Genomic DNA, 25553 nt, shown 5'->3' with positions numbered 1-25553 from the left:
GCCCTCCCCTGTCCTGGTCTCTCCTCCCCCAACCCATTCCCTCTCTCTTCTCTCTTCCCTCCATCTGGACCCTTCATTCCTACCCCCCCCCTTGCCTCCCTCTCTCTCCATCTGGCCCCTTCTTCTCTCCCTCCATCCTCCTCTTTAACTACCCCCTGTCATTCTTTAAGCCCCCCTCCCACCATATCCTACCCCTCATCTTCCTGACTTCTCTTTGCACCCCTGTGCTTTCATTCCCCCCCAGCCCCTTTCCTAAGATTCTTTCCTTCTATTTCCTTGATATTTTCCTCCTCTCTCAGCTCCCACATCCAAATTTTCTCTGCAGCTCTTCCCCCAACCCTATCATTCTACCTTCCAACCCTAGCTAGTGATATCTTCCCCTTTCATCATTTTCCCCTCAGCTCTCCCTTAGGGCCTGTTTCCTGGCCCCTCCGACCCCTACCTACTCCTATCCTTTGGCCTCTAATCCCCTTTCCCATTGCTCCAGTTCCAACCTTCCCGGTCCTCCTCTCTCCCTCCATTTCAGCTACTCCCCTCCCTAGCCCCGGCTCTGCCCCCCATGCCGCCCCTCCCCCTCGTCCCCCTCCCCCCAGCAGGACCTCCCCTTCCCCTCGCCACCGTACCTCTGAAGGGGGCATAGGACATCGCGGGGATGCTCCCCCGATGGACGGAGGCGCGAGACCTGCTCATCAGGCCTGGGGGGGAGGGGGCGGGGGACAGGGGGAAAAAGAGAAGAGAGAAAGAGGGGGAGTGAGAGGGGGAGAAGGAGGAGGAGGTGGAGGAGGAGGAGGAGAGAGGAGGAGAAAGGAGCAGAGAGGAGCACAGAGGAGGAGAGAGGAGGAGGAGGAGAATAGGAGCCAACGGCAGCAGCGGCAGTCGGGAGAGAGAGAGAGAAGGGGGCGGGGGAGCGAGCGAGAGAGGAGAGAGCAGGAGGAGGAGGAGAGAGAGACTCTGCAGCCCCCATCCCTACTCAGTGAGAATCACTGAGAGAGACCCCCTGACTCAAAACACACCAGAGAGAGAGAATTTTTAAAGATGAAGACCTCAGACCTGAGACAGAGACCCCATACCCACAGATACCTTGTGTTTGCCCTCCCCCACCCTAGGGTAATCTAAGGCACAAAACCAAAATCTAAAGGAAAAAAGACCCAATCTTAGAAAGAAAAAAAGAAAGAAATGAAAGAAAGAAAAGAAAAAAAGATGACCTCCTCCCAAGGATTAAAAGTCAAAATCTGAGTTTCTAGTCTCAAAATGTTTCTTCATTGCCACAGAAATCTTAACCTCTAGGCTCAGATTTTAGGGATCAAGATTTGTGACTTATAGCAAGGATGAGACCCAGATTCATAAAGAACCCAGACATAGCATTAGCTCTTAGATATCTTAGATCTAGAGGATGGACCCTAGATTTAGATTTCAGAGGAAAAAAACTACAGATTTAGAGACCAATTACTTAAAGGCAGAGAAATTCTCAGGTAGGGGGATGATGATTACAACACTTAGCTCAGAGATGGAAAACTCAACCACAAACTAAAAAAGAATAGTTTGAAAGATCTCTGAGTGTGATCATGGACCCAGAAACAGAGGGGGGAAAAAAAAACAAACCACCCATCCCCTCCCTTTTAACAGAGCACTGTTTAGCTCTGGTTTATGGTGGTATTTGGGGATTGAACCTGGGACTTCAGAGCCTCAGACATGAGTCTGTTTACAAAACCACCATATTATCTAGCCCTGCCCCCTAGATAATTTTTAAATGTTTTTTTCTTTGTGAGAAAGAGGGAGAGAGGACTAAAGCACTCTGGCATATGCACTGCTGGGGACTGAACTCTGGACCTCATGCTCAGGATGCAATGCTTTTTATCCACTGTGCCACCTCTCTCTGGGGCTGCTACAGTACAGGTTTTAAAGGAGTGTCTTCATCCAAAGATGTTCTTATTTTTTTATCTTTTATTTATTTATTTATTATTGGATAGACAGAAATTGAGAGGGGAGTAGGAGATAGAGAGGGAAAGAGACACCTGCAGCCCTATGTCACCACTTGTGAAGTTTTCCCTCTGCAGGTGGGGTCCAAGGGCTTCAACCTGGGTCCTTGCACACTGTAATGTGTGCACTTAACCAGGTGCAGCATGGTTTACTTATTTTTTGTATATTTATTTATTTTCCTTTTGGTTGCCCTTGTTTTTATTGTTGTAGTTATTATGGTTGTTGTTATTGATGTCGTCTTTGTAAGATGGGACAGACAGAAATGGACAGAGGAGGGGGAGAGAAAGATAAGACACCTGTAGACCTGCTTCACCGCATGTGAAGCTACTTCCCTGAAGGTGGAGAGCAGGAGGCTCTAACTGGGATCCTTACACGGGTCCTTGCGCTTCGCTCCACGTGCCCTTAGTCTGCTGCGCTACCACCCGATTTCACATGGTTTACTTATTATGGGGAAATGAGAATGAAAGGAGGGAAAGAGATTGAGAGGACTAGAGAACTACTCAGCTCTGGCATGATATGGTGTCATAGATTGAACCCGCAGCCTCTGGGTCCCTAGGAATGCAAGTTGGTGCCTAACTTCACACCTAAATACCTACACACACACACACACACACACACACACACACAACATTTTGGATATAGACTCCAAACCCAGACAGATCTTAGACATCTTAATCCTAGAGAGGTTATGAGACAACTTTGGTATCAGTTTGGGAAATGCCCAATTATACCCACCCAGCAGACCAGGAACCCCAGAACTTGCAGAGAATAATACTGGGGTGGTGGTGTCAAGAGCCATTTTCCATTCCCTTGCCTCACCTAACCCTCCTATCACTGGCCCCTCTACTTTTTTGGGTCACAGGATGTGCTTGGGCCCCAGGGAGGTTATGTAGGGCAGGTCCTGGCTCCTATGGGGATGGGTTCAGGGAAGGAGACCCAAACCTGAGAGGTGGAACAGCTTTGGAAGAGTTAAACAGGAAAAGGACAGAAGGGACAGAAGGACCACTACTTCCTGCTGTCTTCGCCATATCCCCACCCAGTGGCTCTCATCTCTCCTCCACAATCACCAGTCTGTCTCTAGTTTTGGGGTTTCAGCTAAGAATGAAGAGGTGCCCTCCACACCATTGTCATAGTCTTCTATCCCATTTTCAGAGTGTGTCTTTTCTCTCCTAGCCATCATCTTGCCCTGCCGGTACCTGCTTAATCACATCCCCCCTACCCAGGGACAGCTGGCTTCTCACATTATCGTTCTTCATTCCCAAACCTAGGCATCTGTCAGTCCTAACCAAAATGGCAGGGGGCGCTGTCTTCACCCTCTGAGGATCACTCTTCTCAGAACACACACACATACACACACACACTCCTTAAAGCCTTGGGACACACACACACACACACACACACACACACACACACACACTCCTCAAAGCCTTGGGAACAACACTGGACACACACTCCTCAAAGCCTTGGGAACAACACTGGGCACTGGGACTATTACTAGGCACCTTCTGGGGTTTAGTGATGATTCCACAGCCTGACGCATCGACTCTGCGGGGGTTTCCAAGTACCACCCCTCTCCTAGCACCAGTTCTCTCCTCACGTGACCAGCGAGGCTGGCCAGCTATTGGCTTCTGGGCAGCGCTCATTGAGATACTGTCACCTGGGGGGGGGAAAAACCAAATCCCCTCACGTGACACTGGAACTCCGCAGCGCAGTTTCTCAGCCTACCATTGGTTGCTTCCGGTTTACACGGAAGTAGGCGTGTTTCTTTAAGCGTATGCCTGCAGCTCCCCATAACGATTGGTTACCTTCCCCTTCGCCCCGCCCCCTCTCGGAGGCAGGGCAACCCGGGCCACGTGAGCCCCAGGATTGGCTGGCTCTGGAGGTTCCGGTTTTCGAGTATCTGCTGTCACGTGGCTGCTCCCCCCCCCAGGTAATAAGTGGTAGTTCTTTATGAATTTAGGGGTCCTGCTCGGCATTACGTGTGGTCTTTGATTTTCAACCCTCCTCTAACAGCTTAAACTGCATGAGGGGGGAACGAACTCCCGTAATCCTGCTCAGCGGAGGGGTGAGTGACCGGCCCCGCCCCTTCCGGTCCTCGACTCCTGGACCACTACGGGTACCCCAAATCCCATAGGTTGGCCTCTGAGGAGCGAAGGAAAACCGAATCGTTGCCTTAATTTTCCAAGTTTCACTCCCACCTTCAGTGATGTTTTCCTTCAGGCCGCAAAAGGGGGGAGGGGTTAGCCTAAGTAGTCAAGCGAAGGTTTCCCGGGGTGCAGCTGGGAAGAAACTGAATGCACCTCCTCACAGGCCGCTCTGCTCCTGTCGCTTCTTTGGATGCCGGCGCTGCTCCCTGTGGTCTCCCGTCTTCTGTTGCTGCCCCGAGCACTGTTGTCCATGGCCTCAGGAAGCCCTCCGACCCAGCCCTCACCAGCCTTGGGCTCCGGCTATGTTCCCGGCTCAATTTCTGCAGCCTTTGTCACCTGCCCCAATGAGAAGGTCGCCAAGGAAATTGCTAGGTGGGCACCTCGGTGTGAAACTAAGGATGATCATGAAGGGAGAGCCATGGGTGGGATAGAAGAATGCCCTTTCTCCTGCTTCCCACCTGTTCATGCTTTGAAAGTGTGTTTGGGCTCCCAGTACAATTCAGGTCATGGGGCTTTCTGAGTGGGGGCTGTCTCTTCACATCCAGGGCTGTGGTGGAAAAGCGTCTAGCAGCCTGCGTCAACCTGATTCCTCAGATTACATCCATGTGAGTCATAAGAATTGGGGGGTTAACTTAAGTCTCGGGACTGACTGGCAGACTTTTTCTACTCTCACAACCTGCTCTTGTATATTTCAGCTATGAGTGGAAAGGAAAGATTGAGGAAGATAGTGAGGTGTTGATGGTGAGAAACATTCCCCCACCTAACTTAACCTCAATTCCCTGACCCCTTTACCTGGCATCCTGAAATCAACCATGTCAGTCATGTTTCTTTGCTCTTAGATGATTAAAACCCAAAGTTCCTTGGTTCCAGCTTTGACAGATTTTGTCCGGTAAGTTAGGGTTAAGGGTGTGTACTGTATAGTGGGGCTAGACTGACAAGTGGACTTCTTTGGGTAAAGCTTTTGAGTGTTCTATTCCCCATCCTTTTCACAGTTCTGTGCACCCTTATGAAGTGGCTGAGGTGATTGCATTGCCAGTGGAGCAGGGGAACTATCCATACCTACACTGGGTGCGCCAGGCTACTGAGTCAGTTTCTGATCCCACAGTTTTGCCATGAGGAACTGTCCCTGCCATGTTTTCCTCATATACTCCAATGGTGTCTGGCTTCTACGTGATGGCTGGCCCACTAATAAATACTATCTACTGTTAGTCCAGTCTGGTTTTATGCCTTTCCTGTTGTCATGAGACTCATGTGAATTTGGTTGGGTAGGATTCTGGTACCTGCATTTTCATCTTACAAGATAACCCAGCACTGTTAGATTTATTTATCTTTATTTCAATCATACAGAGTCAAGATCCTTTATCACCCCCCCACCTCCAAAGTCTCCTTACTCAGGGGTTAAATAATCTTTAAAAATATTTAAAAAGCTGTAACAAAATAACATCAAAGGAAATGGGGTGAGGGGGAGGAGTCAGGAATCATGAAAGGAGTAGAGAAGTATCTTCCCCAGCCCCTCACTTGGATTCCAGCCTGGGTAGTAGGAAGAACTACCCCCTACTTTCCCAGGTACATCCCAGCTGTTGGTGAGGTCAGAGGTCAGGGTATTGAAAGTGCCTTGTGTGTGAATGGGGTGGGTAGAGGCTGTTCAGAAGATACCCCCACCTCCCCACTCAACCAGGTACTGCACAGAGCCATCAGGCCGTACTCTCCGAGCAAGGACACGAACAGGGTCCCCTCGGGACAGGTAGCCAACCCCACCTCGGACTCCTCCCCCGGTCCCAGGAGACAAACTACGGCACAAAGGGGAAGGGGGTGCTGAGCGTCTAGGAAGACCTGGGGAATGAGCTGGGACTGAGGAAGATGAAGCAGTCATCGAGTGGGGGGCACTTTTAGGGATGTCTGTGGGGAAACCAATGTGAAGTTCCAGGGGTGACCTAGAAGAGAAGGCAGTTGGGAGTCCACATGCAGATAAAGACAAACCAGGCTTGAGGAGATAGCAAAGTTACACAAAGGCTTTGTAACCAGAGAACCTGTAACCAGAGGTCCCAGGTTCCACCCTGAGCACCATTATAAGCCTGAGCTGAGTAGTGCTCTGGTAAAAATTTAAAAGACTAATAAAAAATGGAGATCACATATGGATCAGAAGAATCAAGAAATGGTTAGATACCAAGAAACTTAAAGACATGGACAAAAAGAAGTGTGAAAGATTAAGAGGTGGAATCTCACCTGTCTGGGGGTTCACCATCCCCAGAGGTCCCTGCAGTGCTGGCAGAGGGGTGAAAGGAAGCAAACATCCGGATGGGACTGCTGGGGATGAGAAAGGGGAAGTTACAATCTGAAGTAGGGGCATAAAACCCTCTCCACCTGAGTATGGCAGAGCTCCAACACTAGCCCTCTTCCACAAAGGAGCCTTGATCCCTAAAATATTGAGGGGGCCAGGGTTTTAGAAATCCCTCTAAAACAAGAATTGGGTGCCCAAGGGAAAGAGGAAGAATTCTAGATGAGAAAGTGAAGAGGATGTAGACAATTGGAAGAGGCTCCAAGGAAGTTCATCTGGTTGGAGGGTGGAGGAGCACAGACCTGGGCAGGCAGCGGGCATCTGTGGGCCGGAAGTTGTAGCCGCTGCTGCCCTGGTAACTCTGGTTAGGGCTGGGGGATGGTGGAGACACCGAGGCCTAGAAAAAGGAGCAGAGGACTGAGAATCCTTCGTTCCTTCCCACACCACCATCTACCCCGTTGACTCCCCCCTGCCCCTGTACCTGCAGTGCGCTCTGCAGACGTGCCCGCTCCCTCTGCTCCTCGGGCCCAGGCTGATTGCGCACTGCTGAGGGTGGCCCCAGCTCCTCCATTTTCCCCTTCTGCCTCCTCCTCACAGCATCTGGCTCCGATCTCCGGCGCTTCCCCGGGGGACGTGAGACCCCTCCCCCAGGGCCCTGCCCTGAAGGGAAGCTGTAAGAGGCCTCCTTATCCCCCCAGCCCCCTCCCGAATACCCCCCAAAGACCTCCCCATTCCCATATGCCTCCCCCCCACCTCCACATTAATGCCCAGCAGATTCTCCCATCTCCCCTGGACCAGTGACCTGGTTGGGTCTCCATCTCCAGTAAGGGACTCCACAGGGGGAGGGATGCGAGCATGAAGACCAAATAAGCATTTCCTCTTCTTAATCTCCCTTCCTGAAATGAAACTGGGGTAGGGAGAGAAATGAGAGTGTTGTGGAGAAGAGCCCCTCATATGCCATTCAATCCACTTCATAGATGACCTTGCAGATGGGTTAAAGGCCCTTTCCTCCCAGGCTTCCTTCCCTATCTCCAGTTCTTTCTGAGCTTCCTTCCAACTCACCGGTCTTTGTGGCTGTTGAGAGCAGAGAGGAGCTTAGAAGAACGTTCTCCCTTGGGTGTATCTGAGAGCTGGGGATGAGGTGAGGAAGGGAAGGAAAATAAGAATCAGGGAACAATGATTCCTCCTTTCCCCTTTTCTTCATATCTCCCTGTTCAAAGCTGCAGTACCCCTTACCTCCCCAAGAAGCAAACTGTCCCAATTCTCAGAGGTGAAGGGGAGTATCTCACGGTCAAAATCAAAGTATTTTTTCTTACAGCAAACACTGAGGTGATAGAGAACAAGATGGGCCACATCCACCCTAAAGAAACATCAGGTTGTCAAGATAAGGGAAGTATCACAAAAGCCAGGTGGGAGATAGCTGGGGCATGAAAGGTAAAATACTGTTGGTGTTGAGCTATACTGAGGTCGTGCCCAATCCAACTCACCAGCGAAGCTGTAGCCTCCTGACCTTCTCCGGGCCTCCCCGGCATACACAACATTCAAATTCATAAAATCTGGATGTAAGAAGAAGAGAACACAAATCACACAGGAAAACTACACCAAGCTATGAAGGACTCACAAGCAAGGATAGGACAGGTGAGGAAAGTTTCAAAGGCTAAGAAAAGTGCATGGGAGCAGACAGGTGAGGGCAACTGGCAGGGAGCAGTTATCTCACCTGTCTCCGTAGAGGAGGGGCTTGCTCAGACATTGGGTGCAAGCCTCATGAAACCACTGCAGGCAGTGCTGACACTGTAGCATTTTCAGGTTCCACCTAAGGGGAACACAGAACTAGTGACCTCCAGACACCCATTAGTGGCCCAAACTCTCTTTATCAACTACCTTCCCTCCACCCCTTTTGAAAACTCAAGGCCAGGGAGATAGCATAATGATTATGGCAGAAGACCTTCATGTCTGAAACTCTAAAGTCCCAGGTTCAAGTCCCAGCACCACCAAAAGCCGGAGCTGTGGAGTGCTCTGGTAAAAATAATAACAATGGTCCGGGAGGTGGCACAGTGATAAGACTTTGGACTCTCAAGCATGAGGTCCTGAGTTTGATCCCTGGCAGCACATGTGCCAGAGTGATGTCTGGTTCTTTCTCTCTCCTATCTTTCTCATTAATAAATAAAATCTTTAAAATAATAATAATAATAACCATCCAGTCACCCCATTCTTTCTCCCTCATTCCCTGGGATTTCCTGTCACTACAACACTTATTTCTCAACCCCTGCCCCTCATTACTCACTCCCCAGGGCCACCACAATAGCAGTAGCTCTGCTGCCGGTTGCTCAGATGTCCAGCGTCCCATTCCAGTCCCTTTAGTCCATATGGCAGAGAGAGCTTCATGCTTAGCATGGCCCGGGCGTAGGGTCCCTTTTTCAGCGCACCACCCCTCTACAGAGACAGATTGGGCAGGAACCTTAGGGTGGGGAGAGGCAAGGCTGGGGAGTAGGCTGCGGGTGGGAGGTTACCTTGGTGGCGATGGCAAAGACGCACTGGCGGCAGACCCAGGATGTGCCCTCTCCCTCTCCAGGGGCTGGGGCCCTTGGAACATGGCAGTCCTGATGATAAGCTAAATAATGACAGATGTTGACAGTATTGGCAGTGTATTTCATACCTGTGTGTGCTAGATATTAGGATAGGACAGATCATCTCATTTCATCCTTGACCATAGATCAAGGTACTAGGCTGGGTATATGAATCAACAGCCGAGGAAACAGAGAATCTTAAAGGTTTAGAGATTTGCCCGAGGTCATGATTTTAAAAGGATATATTTGAGTCCCTTCTGCCTACACCACATACATCCTCATTCTATGGTTGCTTCTCTTTGATCTTGAAAAGCCTGGTTGGGGCAGTAGACTGGGGACTTTGGTCATGACAGGTGGCATAAGGGCTAGTGTTGGAAAGAAGAGCCAGGAAAGCCAGAGCAAGCTGAACTAGTCAAGTATCCTGCCCTCTCACCGTGGCGACACTTTTCACAGCTGACCAGCCGGTTCCCAGGAACCACAGTTTCAGAGCGACAGACACAACAGAGAAGTTCCTCTCCGGGGAGGGCAGCTATGAAGGAACACATAGTGTTAGAACCTGTCCTTAAGCTCTAAACCAGGTTTATGTTTTCCATGGACGCACATTATTTATTTGATATGGGCAGAGAAGCCGAGAGGGAAGGTCAAGATAGAGACACCTGCAACCCTGCTTCACCACTTGTAATGCTTCCCCCCTATAATTGGGGACTGGGGGCTTGAACCCAGATCCTGTGCTCAACCAGGTAACCCCAGATGCACATTTTTAGGTCTCCAGAGTCTCACCAGGGCTAATATCTTTCCATAGAACCAGAAACTGGGAGTCATCCTCAAACTGGACCAGACACACCTCTCGAGTACTGTCCACCTGGAAAGGGTGAGCACAGAGGATGAAATAGGAAGCAGAACTAAATAACTGGAAAGGGGAACAGGTGACAGGTCGGAAGTTAAATGTCTTACCTTTTTAATGGTTCCCAGGTATAGGAGCCCATCTGTCCACCTGGCCAGAACATCTTGACCCTCCCAAAGCCGAGGCCTGAGGCCTGAGGTGGTAGCAGATGAAGCAGGGTCCCAAAGTGAAGGGGCACCAGAGCGGCTCAGCCGGGGGGGCTGTGCCATTGCATCCTGGGGGGGTGTCTATCCAGAAATGGGATAAGAGATTATTAATCCTGAGAAACGATTCCAGTTTTCTCTGCCTTTCTGCCAAGGACTCAAACCACTGCACTTCCAGTTTCCCTGAGACACCTGGATAGGAAATTACTTGGTGGGGCCAGGCAGTGGTGCACCTGGTTGAGCAGAGACATTACAGAGCACATGGACCCAGGTTCAAGCCCTAGGCCCCACCTGCAAGGAAAAGAAGTGGAATGGTGCTCCAGGTTTCTCTCTCTCCCTCCCTATCTTCCCCCTTTCCTCTCAATTTTTATTTCTATCCTAAATAAGTAAGTTAAGTAAATAAATAAATAGAAAAATATCTCTAAATTTACAAAGGAAATTGCTTGGAACCGCTCATAAGGTTCTTGACTCCAGCTCCTCCAACACCCCTAACTGGCTCTCCTCTCCCTAGACCCCTCCCCTCTTCCCAACCTAGTTCTTTAGTTTCCCGGTTTTCAGAACTCCCCTGGTATATATATCCTGGCCTGGAGATTTTAGCAGAATTGCTGGTTGCAGAAGCAAAGGTGACCAGTCTGTTTCTCCTGTCACCTGCTGTTTAAAGGTAACATAATTGGAGTGTTCTGTTCTCTGTTTTAGGAGATTTTTCCGGAAATCTTTTTCAGAGTAGAAACAGCTGCTTTCCTGGGCCCGCTCTTTTCATTCAGAACAATCATCCGGGTGCCGAGCTGTCAGGTCACCCTCAAATTCGGGGCTCCCTGCCCCCAGGTTAGAGAACTTCCCTGAGTGCCCCAGGAGGGGGGCGTGTCCCAGTCCCCGTCTCTACTCCCCTTGACCGCGGCGACTCCACCGGGCACTGGAGTTGGCCCAGCCGGCCCGGCACTGGGGCGGCGAGGCTCTCCCGCCCGCGCCCTGCGCACCGACCCCCGGCTCCCTGCCCCCAGCAGGCGCCTCCGCCGCCTCCTTACCAGTGACAGCTGGGGCCGCTGGGAGCGGGGCGCGGGCAGACGTCGGAGACCTGGGCGAGTCCCCCGCACGGGGAAGGCAGGTCTGGGCGTCGGGGGGCGTACAGGCGGAGACCGGGGGTCCCCGGGCCCAGCCCCTCCGTCCCGGCGGCTCTAGGGCGTATGACGCAGCAGCCAAAGCAGCGGTAGAGGCAGGAGGAGGCGGCGGGGGAAAGGAGGGGAGGGACAAACTGGCTTGGGGGGAGGGCCGGGGGTGAAGGAGGAGCCAGGGGAGGGGACAGCCACCGCCTCGCTCCACCTCCCTCACCTCCCACAGGCCTGGAGGGCGCTGCGCTGGGGGCGGACTTTCCGCCGCCGCAGCGGGAGAACCGCGGGACTCAGGGAGAGGGATCTCCGCGGCCTTTCCCCTGCACCCTTCCCGGGAGGAAGACCCGCCCTCCGGGCAGGAGGGAATCCCCCGCTTTGCTGGGAACCGACCCCGCCCCATTCTTGAGCCGCCCCCCCACCCCGGTCACTTCCAGGACCGCCCCCCATTCACTCGCCCCAGGCCCACGCCCCGCCCCCTTCCACCTTTGCCCCCGCCCTCCCCGTGGCAAGTGGGGCCCCCGGGCGCTCTTCTGCGCACGCGTGACCCCTCCCCCGCGCAGCACCTGGGAGGACCGACCCCCTCTTTCGCGGGGCGGCGGCCGGTGCTCAGGGCAGCGCCATGCGGCCGGTCCCGCGCTTCCCCTCCAGAGCGGGTGCAGAGGCCGGGAGGGCAGCAGTCGGGCGCTGACGCCGCCGAGAACCAGCCAATGGGCGGCGGGCGGGCCAGCCCTGGCGGTTTGAAAAGGAAGACCAGGAAAGGGCGGGAAGAGCCCTTTCTGTGGGAGGGTGCGCGGGCTTTGGCTGGGCTTCCACCTCCCTACACCCACTGAAGGCGTGTACTGGCCCGGGGCTGGGGCAGACTGTGGCAGAGGGCGAACATAACTGGCATCGACGGATAACAACTAGTGGGCACACCTGAGCTGAAGGCAACCCAGACTCAGGCAGACCACCTGCCCTCGCCCAGCTAAAACGTGATCATCGGTACAGTTCCCACCGTTACATAGATATGAAAAAGTTTCTCTACTCAGGCAACTGATCACATAATCTTTATTTAAAAAAAAAAAAAAACTTTAAATCTTAAAAAAAACAAACTATTTGATAAGCCCAGCTAACAGCCCCTGTCCACCCGCCTCCCTAAGCTCCCCAACCCCTCCTCAACCCCACCCGAGGATCTGGATATCTTCATTTTCTGTTGGCCTGGGCAGTACCAATAACACACTGGTTCACCTGAGGGGGGAAAAGTTCGGGCAAAAAGAAAGGATTAGGTTAAGAGAACAATCTTCTGCAAACTGTCTCCTAATCCGCAATACTAAGGATGCCTACAGAGAATACTAAAATAAGGACATTTAAGGTAAGTTCAAGGGAATCCGGTGGTAGGACAGAGGGTTAAGCGCACATGGCCCAAGGCTTAAGGCCCGGTGTAAGGAACCAGTGTAAGGATCTAGGTTAGAGCCTCCAGCTCCCCACCTGCAGGGAAGTCATTGTAGTTGTTATTGTTGATGTCATCGTTATTGGATAGGACAGAGAGAAATGGAGAGAGGAGGGGAAGACAGAGGTGGGGAGAGAAAGACAGTCACCTGCAGACCTGCTTCCCCTCCTCTCTCCATTTCTCTGTCCTATCCAACAACGACATCAATAACAACAACAGTAATAACTACAATAAAAAACAAAGGGAATAAATATTTTTTAAAAAAGAGAAAGAAAAAGAAAAGAAAGGAAGTGAGGTGAAGCGACTCCCCCGCAGGTGGAGAGCTGGGGGCTCGAACCCGAATCCTTATGCCGGTTCTTGCGCTTTGCGCCACGTGCGCTTAACCTGCTGCACTACCGCTGGACGCCCGGAACCTGTATTCTAACACCGGTCCTTGGGCTTTGCAACCTGCGCTTAACCCGTTGTGCTACCGCCCAACTCCCAAAAATATATTTTAAAAAAGGATATACATGGGGGCCAGGCAGTAGCACACTGGGTTAAGGACACATAATACTAAGTGCAAGGACCTATTTAAGGATCCAGTTTCAAGCCCCTGGCTCCCCACCTGCAGTGGATTCACTTCACAAGCAGTGAAGGTCTGCAGGTATCTTTCTCCCCCTCTCCCCCTCCTCTCTCAATTTCTATCTTATCCAATAATAATAAATACAAAAACCAGAGGGAAAAAAATTCAAGGACTCAAGTTCAAGGCCCTGGTCTCCACCAACAAAAGGAAAGCTTCACAAGTAGTGAAGTAGGGCTGCAGGTGTCTCTCTGTCTCTTTCCCTCTCTCCTCTCAATTTATCTCTTTATCCAATAATAAATAAATAAATATTTAAAAGAAAGAGAAAGAAGGAGTCGAACGGTAGCACAGTGGGTTAAGTGCAGGTGGCGCAAAGCGCAAGAACCAGAATAAGAATCCCAGTTCGAGCCCCCGGTTCCCCACCTGCAGGAGAGTCACTTCACAAACGGTAAAACAGGTCTGCAGGTGTCTATCTTTCTCTCCCCCTCTCTGACTTCCCCTCCTCTCTCCATTTCTCTCTGTCCTATCCAACAACGACATCAATAACAACAGTAATAACTACAATAAAAAACAAAGGAAATAAATATTTTTAAAAAAAGAGAAAGAAAGAAAGAAAAAGAAAAGAAAGGAAGTGAGGGAACAGGCGGTAGCACATCAGGTTAAGCACACATAGTATAAAGTGCGAGGACCCACACAAGGATCCCGGTTCCAGCCTCCGCCTCCCCACCTGTGGAGGAGAGAGATCGCTTGACAAAGGGTGAAAAAGGTCTGCATGTGTCTTTCCTCCTATCTTCCCCTCCCCTTTAAATTTCTCTCAGTCCTATCCAATAAAAGTGGGGTGGAGTCGAGCGGTAGCACAGAAGGTTAAGCACAGGTGGCACAAAGCGCAAGGACCTGCGTAAGGATCTTGGTTCGAGTCCCTGGCTCCCCACCTGAAGAAGCGTTGCTTCACAAGCAGTGAAGCAGGTCTGCAGGTGTCTATCTTTCTCTCCCCCGTCTTCCCCTACTGTATTTCTCTCTGTCCTATCCAACAATGACATCAATAACAACAACAATAATTACAACAATAAAACAAGGACAACAAAAGAGAAATTTAAAAAAAAAGTGGGGAGGAAAAAAAAAAAGAAACCAGAGGAAAAAATATTATCAACGGGAGTAGGGCGATAGCGCAGCGGGTTAAGCACAGGTGGAGCAAAGCAAGGACCACATAAGGATCCCGGTTAGAGCCCCCGGGCGCCCCACCTGCAGGGGCGTCTGCAGGTATATCTTTCTCTCCCCCGGTCTTCCCTGCCTCTCTCCATTTCTGTCTGTCCTATCCAACAACAACATCAATAATAACTATAACAATAAAGAACAAGGGCAACAAAAGGAAATAAATACATAAATAATTTTTAAAAAAGAAAAGAAGTTTTAAAAGATGTTATCATCAACTAGAGGAGACAGTAGAGAAACTGATGAGGGAGCCTGGTGTTAGGCACTGAGTTAAGTGCATATGGTGCAAAGCCCAAGAACCAGAGTAAGGATCCCAGATCAAACCTCCCCCCCACCTGCAGGGGGGTCGCTTCGCAGGAGGTGAAGCAGGTCTGCAGGTGTCTATCTTTATCTTTTCCCCTCTGTCTTCCTTTCCTCTCTCAATTTCTCTCTGTCCTACCCAACGACGACGACAGCAACAATAACAATGGAAAAAAGATGGCTGCCAGGAGCAGTAGATTCATAGTGCTGGAACTGTACCCCAGGGATAACCCTGAGGCAAAAATGAAAAAAAAAGAAACTCTGATTAAATTTTAATGTAGGAAACATAAACACATAAGTCTATAATAGCAAATAAAAAAATTTTTTTAATCTCCTTAAGAGTTGAAGACCATGGCTACAGCTGACCCTTGTGGAATTTGGAGCCTGAGTTGATACTATTTAAAGTGCTCTGAATGGGACTGGTTGGTGGCGCACCTGGTTGAGCTCATGTGTTAAAATGTGCAAGGACCCACATTCAAGTCCCCAGTCCCCACCTGCAGAGGGAAAGATTTACAAGTAGTGAAGCACTGTTGCAGGTGTCTCTTAGTATCTCTCCCTCTCTATCACCTCCTTCCCTCTTGATTTATGGCTGTCTCTATCCAATAAATAAAGAAGTGCTCTGAAAAACCTATATATAGTTATTTTCTTTGATCCATAACCCTATTTCATGAAATTTCTCCCTAGATAGTTAGATACAACTAAATAAATACAAAATGTGGGGCCTGGGCAGTAGTGCACCTGGTTGAGAACACAGTGTGAAGGGCAAGGACACGCAGCAAGGATCCCAGTTCAAGCCCTGACTCCCCCCGCACATGTACGGGGATCGATTCGGAAGTGGTGAAGCAGGTCTGCAGGTGTCTTATCTTTCTCTCTCCCTATTTATCTTCCCCTCCTTCTCAATTTCTCTCTGTCCTAGCAAAAAAAATGGGGGCGGAAAAGATGACCTCAAGGAGCAGCGGATTCATAGTGCTGGCAGCGAGCTCCAGCGATAACCCTGGAGGCAAGATGAGTAAATAAATAAATAATAAATAAATACAAAATGACATACATACTAGGTTAGTTAACATATCTTTGTTATAGAAAAAGGATAGAAACAGGAGCCAGGTGGTGGCATAGTGGTTGAGCACACATATTATACTGCGCAAGGATGCAGGTTCAAGCCCTTGCTTGCCACCTGCAGGGGAAAAGTTTCACGAGTGGTGAAGCAAAGCTGTAGGTGTCTCTCTTTCTCCCTCTCCATCTCTCAATTTCTCTGTCTCTATCCAATAATAATGTGGTTTTTTAAAAAAAAAAAAAAAAAAAGGTTGACTCAATAAAAAGAAAAAAAGAAACAATCCAAGTGTCCAATAGAGGGAACTGGTGGGTAAATTTTGGTGTATCCTCATAGTAGAATATTAGGACCTAGAAATAGTGGGATGGCTTCTGTATGTGCCGGTGGGAAGTAAATTTGGAGCTATATTGTTAAGCCAAAAAAAAAGAGTAACATTATGTATGAGAGAGATGTCTTTTCTATAATGGTATAAGTTTATGCATATTGCTTGTATTTGCCAAAAAAAAAAAAATAGAATAAGTGAAAAGATAAATAATAATAGTAAAAATCATAGTAAAATACCAAAAAAAAAAGAAAGAAAAAAAGATTCAGAGGCCAGGAGATAACACGGAGGTTGCACACCAAACTTTTTTTTTGTTTTTGCCTCCAGGGTTACTGCTGGGGCTGGGTGCCTGCACCTCGAATCTACTACTCCTGGTGGCCATCTTATTTCCATTATTGTCGTTGTTGCTGCTACTATTGTTGTTGGACAGGACAGCAATTGAGAGAAATGGGGAGGACAGAGAAGGGGACCTGTTTCACCATTTGAGAAACGACCTCCCCCCCCCCCCCGCAGGTGGGGAGGGCCTCAAACCAGGATTATGCTTTGCACTATGTGCACTTAACCCAGTGCACTACCACCTGCAGCCCCAATAAAATCTTTAAAACAACTATAACAAAAAACCCAAATTGGATGAGTTGGAAAATAGCTCACAAAGCAGAACACATGCTTTGTCATGCACAAAGAGCCAAGTTCAAGTCCCCAACACCACATAGAAGGAGGCCCATGCACAGCACAGACAAAACTTCATAAAGGGTGGTTCAGTGCTATTGTGTCTCTTCTGTGTCTAAAATTATAAAAGGAGGTAGAGTGGGGGAGGGATAGACCTATCAGAAATCACTCAGGCAACAAAGCCCTGATGCTAAAAAAGAAAAAGGATGCAGGGCCAAGGAGATGATGGCTCAGCAATATAATGTATATCTTACACTTGGGAAATGCCACGTTCAATAGCTGAAACCATATAAAAATGAGACACACAGCAGGGTGGTGCTATGGTCTCTCCGTGAAAATAAGTAAAAAATTCAGATCCAGCAAAATAGCTCACTTAGATAATGTACCGCTTTGCCATGTGTACAACCAAAGTTCAAGCCTTGCCTCATCCCCCACCCCACATTCAAGGAAGCTTTGGTGCTATGGTATCATTCTCTCTCTCGCTCACTCATTCTGCTTAGCTCTGGCTTATTTATGGCTTATAGTAGTATGGTCGAATGAATGTCTCTTTGCATAACTATTGTGCTATTTACCTTACCCTTTAAAAGATATTTATTTTATTTATTAACGAAAGAGAGCAATAGAAAGGGAGACGGGAGGGAGTCGGGCAATAGTGCAGCAGGTTAAGTGCACCTGGTGCAAAGCACAAGGACCCAAGGACTGGTGTAAGGATCTCTGTTCGAGCTCCTGGCTCCCCACCTGCAGGGGGAGTCGCTTCACAGGCAGTGAAGCAGATCTGCAGGTGTCTATCTTTCTCTCCCCTTCTCTACATTTCTCTCTGTCCTATCCAACAACAGTGACATCAATAACAACAACAATACAACAACAATAAAAAACAACAAGGGCAAGTAAAGGGAAAATAAATATTTTAAAAATTTTAAAAAGAAAAAAAAAGAGAGAAAGGGAGAGTGAGACAGAACCAGAGCATCACTCTGACACATGTAATACCAGGAATGGAACTCAGGTCCTCATGATTAAGACTCTAACACTTAATCCAATGCACTACTTCCTGGGCTGCCGCTCTCTCTCTTTTTATCTAAAAAAGCCAGCTTAGAGCAGTGAAAAATTGATCCAGGTAAGTAGTGCCCCAGATGCATATCAAATGTAAATTCTTTCTAGATAAAGGCACCCTCTAGGAAATTGGGATGGGGAAGCCTACAACTTCACTGGGTCTGGACTTGGTGGTAAACTCACCTTGGAGGCAAAGCGTAGAGAGTTAAGGGACTCAGAGAAGTTCTCTTCTAATGGGGAAATGTTCACAAACATAAGCCTATGGAGACAGAAAAAGATTCAAACTGCAACATCAGTAGGAACCAACACCAGGTCTCCGTTATTTCCCCTTTCCCACCTCTGACCCTAACAACATACAGTACCCATCAGAACCCTTCCACCTGTCCTTTTCACCCACATTTTAGCGCTGCCACCCAGAGAGTTCTGCAGCAGATAGGTGAGCTTGCTGTTCCGATAAGGCACATGGGACTCCTAGAGGGTTGAAGGAAACAGGGAATTAATTTAAGACAGGGTTCAGCATAGCCAGTCCGCAATCTACCCACAAGTCCTACCTGCCCCTTCTGATTCCCACCTTGTTGCTTAAGGCCATGATGACCAGCCCCAGTGTGGACAAACTACTATTAATGGCCTGTGTTTCCCGAAGGCGTTTCTGCTCCTCCTGGCCAAGGGCTAAGCCAGGGTCTAGCCGCTCACTCCCAGCTAGGTCCACAAGACTTAGGGGGGCCATGCACTGCAGGCCTCGTCCAGTGTGCTCCCCATAGATCTGCAGCTGGAATACACTGTGGCTGCGTGAGGACCGTTCATTGTGTGCTGTCCGGGCCACAGCCCGGTTCTGGTGGGCCAGATGAAGCAGGGCTTCCACCTAGGGATGGAGAGCAACAAAGGACAAAGCAAGAAGAAAGTCAGTGTGTGGTAATGTCAGGTATGACAATGCAAGTATCAGTACCTGTTCTCTTGGAGCTTTCTTTCTAACCAATATAAACAAATAAGTAAAACACTGGGCTGGAGACAGTGTCTGGGGCTTCAAGGTCACATATTCAATTCCCAGCAAAACCATGAGCATTGTGCTGGTATGGGGGAGGATGCAGTTTTCTGAAGTGGCATATGAAACACTAATGATAAGATGAAACGGGAGTCAGGTGGTAGCACAGCAGGTTCATCGCAAGTGGCATGAAGCGCAAGGATCCCAGTTCGAGCTCCCGGCTTCCCACCTGCAGGAGTAGGCAGTGAAGCAGGTCTGCAGGTGTCTATCTTTCTCTCCCCCTCTGTCTTCCCCTCCTCTCTCCATTTCTCTCTGTCCTATCCAACAACAATGAAAACAATAACTACAACAATAACTAGGGTAACAAAAGGGAATAAATAAATATATTTTTAAAAAAGATGAAACAGGAAATAAGGCATATAAAGGTAAGTAGGGGGAGTCGGGCAGTAGCAGCAGCGGGTTAAGCACAGGTAGCGCAAAGCACAAGTCCTGGCTCCCCACCTGCAGGGGAGTCACTTCACAAGCAGTGAAGCAGGTCTGCAGGTATCTATCTTTCTCTCCCCGTCTACCCCTCCTCTCTCCATTTCTCTCTGTCCTATCCAACAACAATGACATCAATAACAACAACAATAACTATAACAATAAAACAACAAGGGCAATAAAAGGTAATAAATAGATAAATATTTTTTTAAAAAGGTACATAGGGCGAGGACTGGAATTTTAAACAGGATGATCAAGGACATCTTTGCTACCACTAAGATTTTTATTATTAATAATAATAATAAAAAGTTGTTTTTGTAATATAAGGTAACATTTTACCAGGTTGTAAATTTTAGAGATTAGATTGCATACCTCTCACTGCCTTAAGAGCTTAAGGGACAAAGTGGCTTGGGATGTGGCCCTGTAATAGAGCTCTGGACTTAGAAGCACTGGGTCCTGAGTTAGATCACAGGTACTACATTCAACTAGAGTTCTGCTTTGGCCGGTCTTTCTCTCTGTGGCTCTCTTTCTCTCTCCTCTCTCTCTCCCTCTCTTTCTCAATCTACCTGTCATAAAATAATATTTTTGGGGGGAGTTGGGCAGTAGCACAGTGGGTTAAGTGCAGGTGTCACAAAGTACAAGGACTGGCGTTAAGGATCCCAGTTTGAGCCCCCAGCTCCCCACCTGCAGGTGAGTCGCTTCCCAGGCGGTGAAGCAGGTCTGCAGGTGTCTATCTTTCTCTCCCTCTCTGTCTTCCCCATCTCACTCCATTTCTCTCTGTCCTATCCGACGATGACGACATCAGTAACAACAATAACTACAACAACAATAAAATAAAAAAACAAGGGAAACAAAAGGGAAAAATAAATAAATGAATGAATATAAGAAAAAACTTTTAAAAATAATATTTTTTTAACTTTAAAAACTAAAGGGGGTAAAACAACAATGGCAACAAAAGGGAAAATAAATAAATAAATAAAATTAAAAATAAAATCTTAAAAAAAAACTAAAGGGGGGGCAGGTGGTAGCACTCCTGGTTAAATATGTTACCATGCACATGGACCCAGATTCAAATTCTCTGTCCCCACTTACAGGAGGAAGTTTCACTAGCAGTGAAGCAGTGCTGCAGTTTTCTCTCTTACTCTCCTTCCCCCTTTCCTCTCAATTTCTCTGTCTCTCTATCCAAAATCAATACATCTTTTTTTTTTTTTTAAGAAAGGAAAAGAAGAAAATGACGTTAAGAGGACTAATAATTTCATGAGAGGAACAGTCAGGTAAAGGAGATAGCAAGTGCAAAAGCCTTGGCATGAGAGTGTGAGTCTCAAGCACACTGTTGAGCAGTAGCCACTGGGTCAGTATGGCTGCAGTGGATTGAGCAAGTCAAGTAGCAGGAAGTAAGACCTGTGATGGGAAGAGGACAAGAAAAAATATGGCCTGCAGTGTACCGACCAGGGTGCCAAAAAAGCTCCTCTTCTGCAAATGCATCACTCCTTTCCACCGCCTGGTTCTGTTAAGACTGGTTGACTTTACAGACTACCAATCAAAGCCAAATTGGCAAGCTACAGTAATAACTACTTTTTTTTTAAATTTATTTTATTTTATTTATTCCCTTTTGTTGCCCTTGTTGTTGTTTTATTGTTGTAGTTATTATTGTTGTTGTCGTCGTTGTTGGATAGGACAGAGAGAAATGGAGAGAGGGAGGGGAAGACAGAGAGGAGGAGAGAAAGATAGACACCTGCAGACTTGCTTCACCATCTGTGAAGCGACTCCCCTGCAGGTGGGGAGCCGGGGTTCGAATCGGGATCCTTATGTCGGTCCTTGTGCTTTGCGCCACCTGCGCTTAGCCCGCTGCACTACAGCCCGACTCCCCAATAACTAATTTTTAAAAAAAAATTTTTATTATTATTTATTTTCCCTTTTGTTGCCCTTGTTGTTTATTACTGCTATTGTAGTTATTGTTGTTGATGATGATGTCGTTGTCGTTGGATAGGACAGAGAGAAATGGAGAGAGGAGGGGAAGACAGGGAGGGGGAAGAGAAAGACACCTGCAGATCTGCTTCACCGCTTGTGAAGCAACCCCCCTGCAGGTGGAGAGCTGAGGACTGGAACCCAGATCCTTATGTCAGTCCTTGCACTTCGTGCCATGTGCACTTAACCCACTGCGCTACCGCCCAACCCCCAGTAATAACTACTTCTTTTCCTACAGTCATAACTATAGGGAAATACACTTCCTTCATCCTTCAACACTCCCAACTCTCTTTCTACATCTCCATCTACCTCCCTCCCCTTCTGTGTCACTCTGCCCACTCCTTCTCCCATCCAAGTACTAACCAGGCCCGACCCTGCTTAGCTTCCGAGATCAGACAAGATCGGGTGTGTTCAGGGTGGTATGGCCGTAGACTCACTCCTTCTCATTTAAGTGCTGTGCCCATCAGTGCTTACCTCTTTTTCACAGGAGACAGGAACATATCTGGCATTGGTGACAGTAAGCTCCTTACTCCCTGGCCCTGCCCGGCGAATCTCACACTCACCACCCTGACCCTTCCGGGTCCTGGTGGCCAGCAGGTCTCGGACAGTCTCATTGTAGATCTCTACATAGCTTGCCACAAAATTATAGGTCCAGCCCTGGACACTCATCTCCTGTGCTACTGAGAAGAGGTGCCTCAGGGCCCGAGGGATCAGCCCCTCTGTCTGGGGGTCCCCCTCAAGTCCACCCTCCATTGTGAAGGTCTTGCCACTGCCTGTCTGACCATAGGCAAAGATGCAGACTGGGTAGCCATCCAGGGCTGACTGGACAAGCATAGAAATCTCCTCAAATACTTCTTCTTGTCTACTGCCTGGTGGGAACACTCGGTCAAAGGAGAAGTCATGGCGGGTAGTGGGGGCTGGTGCACCACTTAAGGTTGAACGGCGCTCATCAGACCAGGAGAGGCTGAGGCGAGTTGGAGGGTTAGAGGGCCCATTAGGGCCAGAGGGAAACTGGAGGAAGCCAGACAGTGGGGTAGGCTCCCCTGGGAGAACTGGGCGGACTCGGCAGAATACACGGATATTGCCTTTGAGTTCTTGTAGCTGGTTGTGAAGTCGCCGGCGTTCCATCTCTAGCCCATGGAGACGTTCTCCCCGCTCCGTCAGTAAGGCTGCCTGGGCTGCAGTTTCTTGCCGCAGAGATGCCACCTCTACTTGGCTGCACGACAGAGCTGCTTCTGATGCCTGCAGTCTCCTCTGCCAGGACAGAACAGGACAGGTTGAGAGACAACCAAGAATATAAACAAGTTATGGAGGCCAGGCAGTGGCACACCTGGTAGAGTGCACAAGTTATCATATGCAAGGAACTGAATTTAAGCCCCAGGTCCCACCTGCAGGAGGGAAGTTTCACAAGTGGTAAGGCAGTGCTGCAGTTCTCTCTCTTCCTCTCCTTCTCTTTCAATTTATCTCTATCAAATAAAATAAATTAGTATTTTCTAAAAAAAGTTATGCTAGACTGGGAAGTGGAGGTGGAGGGGCTTCTGTCCCTAAGGATGTCAGATTCTGATAAGAAATGAGCTGTGAGCCAGGAGTTGGCACAGCAGTTAGAGTGTCAGAATGATGTTTTTCTCTTTACTCTTTCTATCATAAATAAACAAATCTTTATCAGCTATCTTGAGAGAACTACTGTAGGTTCCAGTGGAGGGGATGGTACGGAATTACACCCCTGTTATCTTATAGTTGTGTAAATCAGTATTTAGTCACTAATCAAATTAAAAATATATATCTTTAAAGTAGGAACTTTTTTAAAAGACAGAGAAAGAAAACTAAGAAGAAGCAGGGAGTCATCTCATCCAGTGAACACACTTTACCATGCACAAGGACCCAAGTTTGACCTCCCAGTACCCCAGTACCACATGGGAGCACCATGCATGGCACCAAGGGAAAACTCTATAAACAACAGAGCAATGCTATGTTGTCTCTCCTCCCTCCCACTCTCTCTTTTCCCTTTCTCCCTTCCTGAAACTGAAAGGAAAACAAATCCACCAAGAACAATGGAATCATGCAGGTATAAGGCTCCAGCAGTAATTTTATAAGAATGGTTTGGGAGCCAGGCAGTAGCACATCCAGCTGAGCCCACACATCACCATGCCCGAGGACCAAGATGCAAGCCCCTGGTCCCCACCTGCAGTAACGGAAGCTTCTCAAGTGATAGAGCAATATCACAAGTGTCTTGCTTTCTCTTGTCCTCTCTCTCTTTCTCCCCTTCTTTCTCCCTATTTTTGTCTCTAGAAGAAAAAAAAAAAAAAGAAAGAAAGAAAGAAAGAAAGAAAACGCCACTGGGAGAAATGGAGCTATACCTGGGAGAAATGGAGCTATACAGGCACTCAAGCCACAACAATAACCTGGTTGTATATACACATTACAGTATACAAGGATCTGGATTCAAGTCCCCAGCCCCGACCTGCAGTGAGGAAGCTTCATAAGCAGTGAAGCCATACTACAGGTGTGTCTATTCGTCTCTCTCCACTCTCAATTTCTCTCTCTACCCAAAATAAGTATATAGATATGAAAGAAATGAAATTAAGAAGCTATTTTAAAAAATGAAAATAGGGGTTTTAAAATTTTTTTTAATTATATTTATTTATTTATTGGATAGAGATAGCCAGAAATCGAGAGGAAAGGGGAGGTAGAGAGACAGAGAGACACCTGCAGCACTGCTTCACCACTCATGTAGCTTTCCCCATGCACGTGGGGACCGGGGCTCAAATCTGGGTCCTAGCACAGTGTGACATGCACTTAACCAGGTGCACAACCCTGGCCCCTGAAAAAAGTTTTTTAAGAGGATGCAAATTAAAACTACACTGAGATACCATCTCACACCTGAGAGAATGGCTTACATCAACAACTTAGGAAATATCAGGGTGTTGGAGAGGTTTTGAAGAAAAGGGGACTCTGCTACACTGCTGGTGAGAATGTAAACAGGTACAGCCCCTTTGGGAGACTGTATGGACAGTCCTTAAATAAATAAAAATGGAAATACCTTATGATCCAGCAGTACCACTCTTGGTTATTTATCCAATGAATACTCAAACATTAATTTGAGGAGACATGAACCCTTATGTTCATAGCTGTATTATTCACAATAGCCAAAAATGGAAGCAGCCTAAATGCCCATCAACAGATGACTGGCTAAAGAAGTTATAGGATGGGGGCCGGGCAGTGGTGCGCCTGGTTAAGCACACATATCACCATGCACAAAGACCCAGGTTTGAGGCCCTGCTCCCCACCACTCATGAGTGGTGAAGCAGGTCTACAGGTGTCTTCCTCTCTTCCTCTCTATCTCCCCCTGCCCCAGTTTCTCTGTCCTGTCAAATAAAAAACAGAAATAAAACAAAATAAAGTAAAAATAAGGGTGGGGGTAGATAGCATAATAGTTAATGCAAACAAATTCATGCCTGAGGCTTTAAGTCTCAGGTTCAGTCCCCAGCACCACCATAAGCCAGAGTTGAGCTGTGTTCTAGTATTAAAAAATTTAAAAATAGGGGGCCAGGTGGTGGCACACCTGGCTAAGCACACACATTACAGTGTGCAAGGACCTGGGTTCAAGCCTCTGGTCCCCATCTGCAGAGGGAAAGCTTCACGAGTGGTAGAGTAGGGCTACTGGTGTCTCTCTGTCTCTCTCCCCCTCCTTTCTCAATTTCTCTGTCCAACAATAAATAAGTAAAAATTAAAAATTAATTTAAAATAAATGAATAAAGGCCACTAGTGGTAGATTTGTAGTGCTGACACTGAGCCCCAGTGACATCCATGGTGGCAATAATAAATAAATAAATAAATAAATAAATAAATAAATAAATAATGTCATAGAATATATATTTCTTGTGGTCCAGGAGGTGGCGCAGTGGATGGAGTGTTGAATTCTCAAGCATGAGGCCCGAGTTTGATCCCTGGCAGCACATGTACCAGAGTGATATCTGTTTTTTTCTCTCTCTCTGCCGATCTTTCTCAATAAATAAATAAAATCTTTAAAAAAAAAAAAGAAGAGTGGGGAGTCAGGCGGTAGCGCAACAGTTAAGCTCATGTGGCGCGAAGCGCAAGGACCTGCGTAAGGATCCCGGTTCAAGCTCCCAGCTCCCCACCTGCAGGGGAGTCACTTCACAGGCAGTGAAGCAGGTCTGCAGGTGTCTGTTTTTCTCTCCCCCTCTCTGTTTCCCCTCCTCTCTCCATTTCTCTCTGTCCTATCCAACAACGACATCAACAACAATAACAACTACAACAACAATAAAAACAAGGGCAACAAAAAGGAAATAAATATTAAAAAAGAGAAGAAAAAACAAGAGTGGTCTGGGAGGTGGTACAGTGGATAAAGCATTGGATTCTCAACCATGAGGTCCCAAGTTCGA

The 25553-nt window shown here is 48.1% G+C and overlaps 4 protein-coding genes across 24 annotated transcripts in view; 1 reads left to right on the top strand and 3 right to left on the bottom strand.

Annotated features, from left to right (window-relative positions):
* Positions 1 to 888, bottom strand: part of SYNGAP1 (synaptic Ras GTPase activating protein 1) — a 34321-nt gene extending 33433 nt beyond the window's left edge. For 6 of the 9 annotated variants that reach the window (XR_009549482.1, XR_009549484.1, XR_009549483.1 and 3 more), the window contains exon 1: positions 624 to 862. Coding sequence is in view for 6 of the 9 variants with exons in the window: in XM_060189606.1 (XP_060045589.1) it covers positions 624 to 690 (67 nt within the window). In the remaining 3 variants the exon portion in view is untranslated. Of the gene's footprint in view, positions 1 to 623 lie in introns of all 9 variants that reach the window. The other 3 variants (XM_007527438.2, XM_060189605.1, XM_060189610.1) reach the window with 3 other exon arrangements.
* A 2910-nt stretch (positions 889 to 3798) lies between these two features.
* On the top strand, positions 3799 to 5335 carry CUTA (cutA divalent cation tolerance homolog). 6 transcript variants are annotated; one of them, XM_060189600.1, is made up of 7 exons: positions 3799 to 3907; positions 3992 to 4096; positions 4291 to 4499; positions 4673 to 4732; positions 4823 to 4868; positions 4967 to 5016; positions 5120 to 5335. In XM_060189600.1, the coding sequence occupies exons 2-7, from the start codon at positions 4004 to 4006 to the stop codon at positions 5241 to 5243; spliced, it is 582 nt and encodes a 193-aa protein (XP_060045583.1). In that variant the 5' UTR covers positions 3799 to 3907; positions 3992 to 4003; the 3' UTR covers positions 5244 to 5335. The 6 variants fall into 6 exon arrangements, with proteins under 6 accessions (XP_060045583.1, XP_016045598.1, XP_060045586.1 ...); XM_016190112.2 differs by having other exon boundaries at positions 3801 to 3907; positions 3992 to 4045; XM_060189603.1 differs by having other exon boundaries at positions 3821 to 3910; positions 3994 to 4045.
* A 106-nt stretch (positions 5336 to 5441) lies between these two features.
* On the bottom strand, positions 5442 to 11613 carry PHF1 (PHD finger protein 1). 4 transcript variants are annotated; one of them, XM_016190145.2, is made up of 15 exons: positions 11045 to 11613; positions 9927 to 10103; positions 9753 to 9834; positions 9406 to 9501; positions 8916 to 9016; positions 8690 to 8838; positions 8123 to 8218; positions 7893 to 7961; positions 7642 to 7765; positions 7468 to 7535; positions 7208 to 7312; positions 6887 to 7076; positions 6708 to 6802; positions 6354 to 6431; positions 5442 to 6061 (listed from the first exon to the last, which is right to left on the bottom strand). In XM_016190145.2, exons 2-15 carry the CDS (start codon positions 10083 to 10085, stop codon positions 5773 to 5775), a joined length of 1701 nt encoding a protein of 566 aa, XP_016045631.1. In that variant the 5' UTR covers positions 10086 to 10103; positions 11045 to 11613; the 3' UTR covers positions 5442 to 5772. The 4 variants fall into 4 exon arrangements, 2 of the variants coding, with proteins under 2 accessions (XP_016045631.1, XP_007527497.1); XM_007527435.3 differs by having other exon boundaries at positions 6354 to 6434; positions 11045 to 11609; XR_009549481.1 differs by lacking the exon at positions 5442 to 6061 and having other exon boundaries at positions 6887 to 7065.
* Positions 11614 to 12079: 466 nt separating this feature from the next.
* KIFC1 (kinesin family member C1) overlaps positions 12080 to 25553 on the bottom strand; it is a 30783-nt gene continuing 17309 nt past the window's right edge. For 2 of the 5 annotated variants that reach the window (XM_060189594.1, XM_060189597.1), the window contains exons 8-12: positions 21625 to 22404; positions 18292 to 18582; positions 18118 to 18191; positions 17904 to 17979; positions 12084 to 12355 (exon numbers count right to left, since the gene is read on the bottom strand). In XM_060189594.1, coding sequence (XP_060045577.1) covers positions 12311 to 12355; positions 17904 to 17979; positions 18118 to 18191; positions 18292 to 18582; positions 21625 to 22404 — 1266 coding nt within the window. In that variant the 3' untranslated portion in view covers positions 12084 to 12310. Of the gene's footprint in view, positions 12356 to 17903; positions 17980 to 18117; positions 18192 to 18291; positions 18583 to 21624; positions 22405 to 25553 lie in introns of all 5 variants that reach the window. The other 3 variants (XM_060189598.1, XM_060189595.1, XM_060189596.1) reach the window with 3 other exon arrangements.

The sequence above is a fragment of the Erinaceus europaeus genome, chromosome 4 (assembly GCF_950295315.1).
Source record: "Erinaceus europaeus chromosome 4, mEriEur2.1, whole genome shotgun sequence".
NCBI classification, from domain to species: domain Eukaryota; kingdom Metazoa; phylum Chordata; class Mammalia; order Eulipotyphla; family Erinaceidae; genus Erinaceus; species Erinaceus europaeus.
This window is presented reverse-complemented; position numbering and strand designations above follow the sequence as displayed.